At 69.9% G+C, this 8,847-nt stretch overlaps 1 protein-coding gene across 1 annotated transcript in view; it reads left to right on the top strand.

Annotated features, from left to right (window-relative positions):
- The first annotated feature begins 394 nt into the window (after positions 1 to 394).
- The window catches only part of LOC139274929 (cGMP-dependent 3',5'-cyclic phosphodiesterase), a 103,908-nt gene continuing 95,455 nt past the window's right edge, over positions 395 to 8,847 (top strand). Inside the window, exons 1-2 of the mRNA XM_070891666.1 lie at positions 395 to 469; positions 1,680 to 1,857. Coding sequence (XP_070747767.1) covers positions 1,695 to 1,857 — 163 coding nt within the window. The 5' untranslated portion in view covers positions 395 to 469; positions 1,680 to 1,694. The remainder of the gene's footprint in view (positions 470 to 1,679; positions 1,858 to 8,847) is intronic.

The raw sequence follows: 8,847 nt of genomic DNA, 5'->3' as shown, positions 1-8,847 counted from the left end.
GACCCCGATATAGAGGGAGTCTCCCCATCAGGGACCCCTTTTTATAGAGAGAGTCTCCCCATCAGGGACCCCGATATAGAGGGAATATCTCCATCAGGAACTCCGATATAGAGGGAGTCTCTCCATCAGGGACCCCGATATAGAGGGAGTCTCCCCATCAGGGACCCCGATATAGAGGGAGTCTCCCCATCAGGGACCCCTATATAGAGGGAGTCTCCCCATCAGGGACCCCTTTTAAAGAGGGGTCACCATCAGGGATGCCAGTTGAGAGTCTCTCTTTGCTTTTGTGTCTGTTTGGGATCTGTTTGTGTCTGCCAGTGATTGTAAGCGTGTTCTTTCTCTCCCTCTCTATCCCTCCGCCCTTCCCCCCCCCCTGCTCCCCCCCCCCAGTTGTTCCGTGTTTCTTTTGGAGCAGAACAACAAGGAACTGGTGGCGAAGGTGTTTGACGGGGGTTTCGTATCGGATGAGGTGAGAGCTGTGATCCGGGACGGCTGGGGAGCGAGCGTATGCTGGAGATTAATCTGCCGGGGGGGAAAGGGAATCATAATCTTCATTAAAGGGGTCAAGTCTAGGAATCTCCCGGGGGGTTTTTTCCCGCTATAATGTGGCTATCATATACACCAGCGCTGGGTGAGTGCGTGCCAACCCCAATAATAGCTCAATGGTATGGGGACCAGAGCCCAGAGTTCAAATCTTCGCATGGGAAGCTGCGACAATTGAACTCAGTTAAACCCCGTCTGCAGTAACTGCGTCCAGTCCCAGGCCCCACCCCTTGGGGGTGGATATATCGGCCTCAGTGGGGGAGCGGGACAGAATGATACCAGGACTGAAGGGGTTAAATCCCGAGGGGAGCTCGCACAGACTGGGCCTGTGTTCCCTCGAGTGTAGAAGATTGAGGGGCGATCTAATCGAGGTGTTTAAGATGATTAAAGGGTTCGATGGGGTGGATCGAGAGAAACTGTTCCCTCTGGTGGGGGGGGGAGTCCAGAACAAGGGGGACGTCACCTTAAACTTAGAGCCCGGCCGTTCAGGGGTGATGTCAGGGAGCACTTCTTCACACAAAGGGAATCTGGAACTCTCTCCCCCAAAAAGCTGTGGGGGCCGGGGGTCAATTGGAGCTTTCAAGATGGAGATCGATAGATTTTTGTTGGGTCAGGGTATTGAGGGATATAGAGCCAAGCTGGGTAGATAGAGTTTAGATTCAGGTCAGTCACGATCACATTGAATGGCGGGACAGGCTCGAGGGGCTGTCCTCCCATTCCTAATAACTCAATAAATTTGGTAATTGAAACACAAATGGCCATGTCTGCTGGATTGTCAGAAAAACCCAACTGGTTCACGAAAGCGATAAACCGAGATCCCATCCTCCCTCTCAGGTAGATCTACAAGATCTATCTTCCTTCCTTCCTTCCTTCCTTTCCTTTCCTTTCCTTTCCTTTCCCTTTCCTTCCTTCCTTCCTTCCCTCCCCTTCTCGTCCTCCCGTCCATTCCTCCATTCCACCCTCCTCTAGCCTCTCCCCCCTCCCCTCTCCCATCCCGCATCCCCTCCCTCTCTCCCTCACCCCCCTCCCCACCCTCTCCCCCTCCCCTCTTCTCCCTCCTCTCCCCTTGCCCCGCCCTCCCCCTCCCCACTCCCCACCATGGGCCCAGCGTACTGAGCCTCTCTGTGTGCCTGCAGTCAGCGGAGCTGCGGATGCCGGCCGACCAGGGGGTTGCAGGCCACGTGGCGACGACGGGCAAGATCCTGAACATCAAGGACGCCTACTCTCACCCACTGTTCTACCGTGGCGTGGACGACAGCACGGGCTTCCGGACAAGGAACATCCTCTGCTTCCCCATCATCGACGACAACAACGGTGAGTGCCCGTGGTGCCCGCTCCCCGCACTGCCAGCCCCAGCGAGGGGCATCTCGGGGCGAAGGGCATCGAGGGGCATCTCAGGGCAAGGGGCGTGAGGGGCATGAGGTGAGGGGTGTCTCGGGGCGTCTCTGGGGCGAGGGGCATCGAGGGGTGTGAGGGGCGAGAGGTGAGGGGCGTCTTGGGCGTATCTGGGGCGAGGGGCATCTCGGGGCGTCTCTGCGGCGAGGGGCGTCTCGGGGTGAGGAGCATCGAGGGGCAAGGGGTGAGGGGCATCTCTGGGGCGAGTGGCATCTCGGGGCGAGGGGTGGGAGGCGAGGGGCGACGGGGCGAGGGGCATCTCGGGACAAGGGGCGTGAGGCGAGGGCGTCTCGGGGCGAGGGGCGTGAGCCGAAGGCGTCTCGGGGCGAGGGGCGTCTCGGGGCGCGGGTCATCTCGGGGCATGAGACGTCGCAGGGCGAGGGTCGAGGGGCATCTCGGAGCGAAGGTCGAGGGGCATCTCGGGACAAGGGGCGTCTCGGGGTGAGGGGCGTCTCGGGGTGAGGGGCGTCTCGGGGTGAGGGGCGTCTCGGGGTGAGGGGCGTCTCGGGGTGAGGGGCGTCTCGGGGTGAGGGGCATCTTGGGGTGAGGGGCATCTCGGGGCGAGGGACATGGGGTGAGGGGCATCTCGGGGCGAGGGGCGTCTCGGGGCGAGGGGCGTCTCGGGGCGAGAGGCATCTCGGGGCGAGGGGCGTCTCGGGGCGAGGGGCGTCTCGGGGCGAGGGGCGTCTCGGGGTGAGGGGCATCTCTGGGTGAGGGGCATCTCTGGGTGAGGGGCGTTTCGTGGCGAGGTGCGAGGTGCGACTCCGGGCGAGGGACCAGGGGCCTCTCGGAGTAAGGGGTGTCTAGGGGCGAGGGTTGTCTCAGGGTGAGGGGCATCTCGGGGCAAGGGGCGTCAAAGGGCGAGGGTTGAGGGGCGTCGAGGGGCAAGAGGCATCTCGGGTCTCGGGGCGAGGCGAGTCTTGGAGCGAGTGGCGTCGAGGGGCATGGCGGGGCGAGGGGTGAGGGGCATCTCAGGGCGAGGGGCGAGGGTTGTCGCAGGGCGAGGGGCGAAGGTCGCCTCGGGACGAGGGGCGTCTTGGGGCAAGGGGAGAGGGGCGTGAGGCGAGGGACATCTCAGGGCGAGGGGCGAGGGGCGTCTTGGGGCAAGGGGCAACTCGAACCGAGGGGCGTGAGGTGAGTGATGTCTCGGGGCGAGAGGCATCTCGGGGCAAGCTGTATCTTGGGGCGTGGCGTGAGGGGCATCTCGGGATATCGGGGCGAGGGGCGTATCGGTGTGAGGGGCGAGGGGAGTCTCAGGGCGTCTCGGGGCGAGAGGCGTCTCAGGGTGAGGGGCATCACAGGGCGAGGGGCGTCTCGGGGCAAGGGGCGAGAAGCGAGGGTCATCTCGGGGCGAGGGACGTCTCGGGGCGAGGGACGGCGAGGGGCAAGGGGCGTCTCGGGGCGAGGGGCGTCTCGGGGCGAGGGACGGCGAGGGGCGAGGGGCGTCTCGGGGCGAGGGGCGTCTCGGGGCGAGGGGCGTCTCGGGGCGAGGGGCGTCTCAGGGCGAGGGGCATCACAGGGCGAGGGACGTCTCGGGGCGAGGGGCGTCTCGGGGCGAGGGGCGTCTCGGGGCGAGGGGCGTCTCGGGGCGAGGGGCGTCTCGGGGCGAGGGGCGTCTCGGGGCGAGGGGCGTCTCAGGGCGAGGGGCATCACAGGGCGAGGGACGTCTCGGGGCGAGGGGCGTCTCGGGGCGAGGGGCGTCTCGGGGCGAGGGGCGTCTCGGGGCGAGGGGCGTCTCGGGGCGAGGGATGTCTCGGGGCGAGGGATGTCTCGGGGCGAGGGACGTCTCGGGGCGAGGGGCACCTCGGGACGAGGGGCGTCTCGGGGCGAGGGGCGTCTCGGGGCGAGGGACGTCTCGGGGCGAGGGGCGTCTCGGGGCGAGGGGCACCTCGGGGCGAGGGGCGTCTCGGGGCGAGGGCACCTCGGGGTGAGATGCGTCGAGGGGCGAGAGGCGTCGAGGGCCAAGGGGTGATTCGGGGCGAGGAGCAAGGAACATCGAGGGACGTGGGGCGAAGTGCGAGGTGTGACTCCGGACGAGGTGCGAGGGGTGACTCCGGGCGAGGGGTGTCTAGGGGCGAGGCGTCAGGGGCCTCTCGGGGTGAGGGGCTTCTCGGGGCATCGCGGAGCGAGGGGGCGAGAGGCGTCAAAGACTGAGGGGTGTCTCAGGGCGAGGGGCATGAGGTGAGGGACGTCTCGGGGCAAGAGGCGTCAAAGACTGAGGGGCATCTCAGGGCGAGGGGCGTCTTGAGGTGTCTCGAGGCGAGGAGGTCTCGGAGCGAGGGACTCCTCGGGGCGAGGGCGTCTTAGCGCGAGCGGCGTGGAGCGAGGGGCATTTTGTGGTGAGGGGTGAGGGGCGTCTCTGGGCGAGGGGCAAGGGGCGACTCGGGGCGAGGGGTGAGAGGTGCCTCAGTGTGAGGGACGAGGGACGTCTCGGGGGGAGAGGGGCATCTAGGGGCGAGGGGTGAGGGGTGAGATGCGTCTCGGGGCGAGGAGCATCTCGGGGCGAGGGGTGTCTCGGGTCTCGGGGCGAGGGGCATCTAGGGGCGAGGGGTGAGGGGTGAGGTGCGTCTCGGGGCGAGGGGCATCTCGGGGTGAGGGGCGTCGAGGAGCGAGCGTTGAGAGGCGTCTCGGGGCAAGAGGCATCTCGGGTCTCGAGGCGAGGCGAGTCTTGGAGCGAGTGGCGTCGAGGGGCATCGCGGGGCGAGGGGTGAGGGACATCTCAGGGCGAGGGGCGAGGGTTGTCGCAGGGCGAGGGGCGAAGGTCGCCTCAGGACGAGGGGCGTCTTGGGGCAAGGGGAGAGGGGCGTGAGGCGAGGGACATCTTGGGGCGAGGGGAGAGGGGCATCTCAGGGCGAGGGGCGAGGGGCGTCTTGGGGCAAGGGGCAACTCAAGCTGAGGGGCGAGGGGCGTGAGGTGAGTGACGTCTCAGGGCGAAGGCGTCTCGGGGCAAGCTGTATCTTGGGGTGTGGCGTGAGGGGCATCTCGGGGTATCGGGGCGAGGGGCGTATCGGTGTGAGGGGCGAGGGGAGTCTCAGGGCGAGGGGCGTCTCGGGGCGAGGGGCGAGGGGCGTCTTGGGGCGAGGGACGGCGAGGGGCAAGGGGCGTCTCGGGGTGAGGGGCGTCTCGGGGCAAGTGGCGTCTCGCGGCGAGGGGCGCCTCGGGGCAAGGGGCGAGGGGTGAGGGGTGAGGGGTGAGGTGCATCTCGGGGCGAGGGGCGTCTCGGTGCGAGGAGTGAGGGGTGAGGTGCGTCTCGGGGCGAGGGGCATCTCGGGGCGAGGGGCGTCCCGGGGCGAGGGACGACGAAGGGCAAGGGGCGTCTCGGGGCGAGGGCACCTCGGGGTGAGATGCGTCGAGGGCCAAGGGGCGAGTCGGGGCGAGGAGCAAGGAACATCGAGGGACGTGGGGCGCAGTGCGAGGTGCGACTCCGGACGAGGTGCGAGGGGTGACTCCGGGCGAGGGGTGTCTAGGGGCGAGGCGCCAGGGGCCTCTCGGGGTGAGGGGCTTCTCGGGGCATCGCGGAGCGAGGGGGCGAGAGGCGACAAAGACTGAGGGGCGTCTCAGGGCAAGGGGCGAGAGGTGAGGGTTGAGGTGCGTCTCGGGGCGAGGGGTGTCTCGGGGCGAGGGGCGAGGGGTGAGGTGCGTCTTGGGGCGAGGGGCATCTCGGGGTGAGGGGCGAGGGGCGTCTCGGGGCGAGGGGCGTCTCGGGGCGAGGGGTGAGGGGCGTCTCGGGGCAAGGGGCGTCTCGGAGCGAGGGGTGAGGGGCGTCTCGGGGCGAGGGGTGTCTCGGGGCGAGGGGTGAGGGGCGTCTTGGGGCGAGGGGTGTCTCGGGGCGAGGGGTGAGGGGCGTCTCGGGGCAAGGGGCGTCTCGGAGCGAGGGGTGAGGGGCGTCTCGGGGCGAGGGGTGTCTCGGGGCGAGGGGTGAGGGGCGTCTCGGGGCGAGGGGCGTCTCGGGGCAAGGGGCGTCTCGGGGCGAGGGGCGTCTCGGGGCGAGGGGCGTCTCGGGGCAAGGGGCGTCTCGGGGCGAGGGGCGTCTCGGGGCAAGGGGCGTCTCGGGGCGAGGGGCGTCTCGGGGCGAGGGGCGTCTCGGGGCGAGGGGCGTCTCGGGGCGAGGGGCGTCTCGGGGCGAGGGGCGTCTCGGTGCAAGGGGCGTCTCGGGGCGAGGGGCGTCTCGGGGCGAGGGGTGTCTCGGGGCGAGGGGCGTCTCGGGGCGAGGGGCGTCTCGGGGCGAGGGGCGAGGGGTGAGGGGTGAGGTGCGTCTTGGGGCGAGGGGCATCTCGGGGCGAGGGGCGAGGGGCGTCTCGGGGCGAGGGGCGTCTCGGGGCAAGGGGCATCTCGGGGCGAGGGGCGTATCGGGGCGAGGGGTGTATCGGTGTGAGGGGCGAGGGGGTGCGAGGGTCTCGGGGCGAGGGGCGTCTCGGTGCGAGGGGTGTCTCGGGGCGAGGGGCGTCTCGGGGCAAGGGGCGTATCGGGGCGAGGGGTGTATCGGTGTGAGGGGCGAGGGGGTGCGAGGGTCTCGGGGCGAGGGGCGTCTCGGTGCGAGGGGTGTCTCGGGGCGAGGGGCGTCTCGGTGCGAGGGGCGTCTCGGGGCGAGGGGCGTCTCGGGGCGAGGGGCGTCTCGGGGCGAGGGGCGTCTCGGGGCGAGGGGCGTCTCGGGGCGAGGGGCGTCTCGGGGCAAGGGGCGTCTCGGGGCGAGGGGCGTCTCGGGGCGAGGGGCGTCTCGGGGCAAGGGGCGTCTCGGGGCGAGGGGCGTCTCGGGGCGAGGGGCGTCTCGGGGCGAGGGGCGTCTCGGGCGAGGGGCGTCTCGGGGTGAGGGGCGTCTCGGGGCGAGGGGCGTCTCGGGGCGAGGGGCGTCTCGGGGCGAGGGGCGTCTCGGGGCGAGGGGCGAGGGGTGAGGGGTGAGGTGCGTCTTGGGGCGAGGGGCATCTCGGGGCGAGGGGCGAGGGGCGTCTCGGGGCGAGGGGCGTCTCGGGGCAAGGGGCGTATCGGGGCGAGGGGTGTATCGGTGTGAGGGGCGAGGGGGTGCGAGGGTCTCGGGGCGAGGGGCATCTCGGGGCAAGGGGCGTCTCGGTGCGAGGGGTGTCTCGGGGCGAGGGGCGTCTCGGTGCGAGGGGTGTCTCGGGGCGAGGGGCGTCTCGGGGCGAGGGGCGTCTCGGGGCGAGGGGCGTCTCGGGGCGAGGGGCGTCTCGGGGCGAGGGGCGTATCGGGGCGAGGGGTGTATCGGTGTGAGGGGCGAGGGGGTGCGAGGGTCTCGGGGCGAGGGGCATCTCGGGGCAAGGGGCGAATGGCCTTTCGGGGCGAGGGGCGTGAGGTGAGGAGCGTAGTACGTCTCGGGGCGTCTCGGGGCGAGAGGAGTCTCAGGGTGAGGGGCGAGTGGCGTCGCTGAGTGAGGGACAAGGGGCGACTCGGGGCAAGGGGTGTCTCGGGTCAAGGAGCGTCTCGGGGTGAGGGGCGTCTCGAGGCGAGGAGGTCTTGGAGCGAGGAGCGTCTCGGGGCGAGGGGCGTCTCGGGGCGAGGGGAGTCTCGGAGTGAGGGGCGAGGGGCGTCTCGGAGTGAGGGGCGAGGGGCGTCTCGGAGTGAGGGGCAAGGAGCGTCTCGGAGTGAGGGGTGTCTCAGGGCGAGGGGCGAGAGGTGAGGGGTGAGGTGCGTCTCGGGGCGAGGGGTGTCTCGGGGCGAGGGGTGAGGGGTGAGGTGCGTCTTGGGGCGAGGGGCATCTCGGGGCGAGGAGCGAGGGGCGTCTCGGGGCGAGGGGCGTCTCGGTGCGAGGGGCGCCTCGGGGCGAGGGGCGTCTCGGTGCAAGGAGTGTCTCGGGGCGAGGGGCGTATCGGAGCGAGGAGTGTCTCGGGGCGAGGGGTGTCTCGGTGCAAGGAGTGTCTCGGGGCGAGGGGCGTCTCAGTGCGAGGGGCGTCTCGAGGCGAGGGGTGTATCGGTGTGAGGGGCGAGGGGGTGCGAGGGTCTCGGGGCGAGGGGCATCTCGGGGCAAGGGGCGAATGGCCTTTCGGGGCGAGGGGCGTGAGGTGAGGAGCGTAGTACGTCTCGGGGCGTCTCGGGGCGAGAGGAGTCTCAGGGTGAGAGGCGAGTGGCGTCGCTGAGTGAGGGACAAGGGGCGTCTCGGGGCAAGGGGTGTCTCGGGGCAAGGAGCGTCTCGGGGTGAGGGGCATCTCGAGGCGAGGAGGTCTTGGAGCGAGGAGCGACTCGGGGCGAGGGACGTGAGGCGAGGGGCGTGGGTCATCTCGGGGCGAGGGGCCTCACGGGGCGAGGGCCATGAGGTTAGGGGCGTCTCGGGGGGAGGTGCGTCTCGGGGCAAGGGGCGTATCGGGGCGAGGGGTGTATCGGTGTGAGGGGCGAGGGGGGTCTTGGTGCGAGGGTCTCGGGGCAAGGGGCATCTCGGGGCGAGGGGCGAGTGGCGTCTCGGAGCGAGGGGCGTATCGGGGCAAGGGGCGTATCGGTGTGAGGGGCGAGGGGGTCTCGGGGCGAGGGTCTTGGTGCGAGGGTCTCGGGGCGAGGGGTATCTCGGGTGCAAGGGGCGAGGGGCCTTTCGGGGCGATGGGCGTGAGGTGAGGAGCGTAGTACGTCTCGGGGTGTCTCGAGGCGAGAGGAGTCTCGGGGTGAGGGGCGAGTGCCGTCGCTGAGTGAGGGGCGAGGAGCATCTTGGGGCGAGGGGCGTCTCGGGGCGAGGGGTGTCTCGGGGCGAGGGGCATCTCGGGTCGAGGGTCGTATCGGGGCGAGGGGCGAGGAGCGTAACGGGGCGAGGGGCGAGAGGTGTCACGGGGCGAGGGGCGAGTGGCGTCTCGGGGCGAGGGAAGTCTCGGGGCGAGGGACGTCTCAGAGTGAGGGGAGAGGGGCGTCTCGGGGCGAGGGGAAAGTCGCCTTTCGAGGCGAGGGGCGTGAGGTGAGGAGCGTAGTACGTCT

Source organism: Pristiophorus japonicus, chromosome 10 (genome assembly GCF_044704955.1).
Source record: "Pristiophorus japonicus isolate sPriJap1 chromosome 10, sPriJap1.hap1, whole genome shotgun sequence".
In the NCBI taxonomy this organism is placed as follows: Eukaryota; Metazoa; Chordata; class Chondrichthyes; family Pristiophoridae; genus Pristiophorus; species Pristiophorus japonicus.
This window is presented reverse-complemented; position numbering and strand designations above follow the sequence as displayed.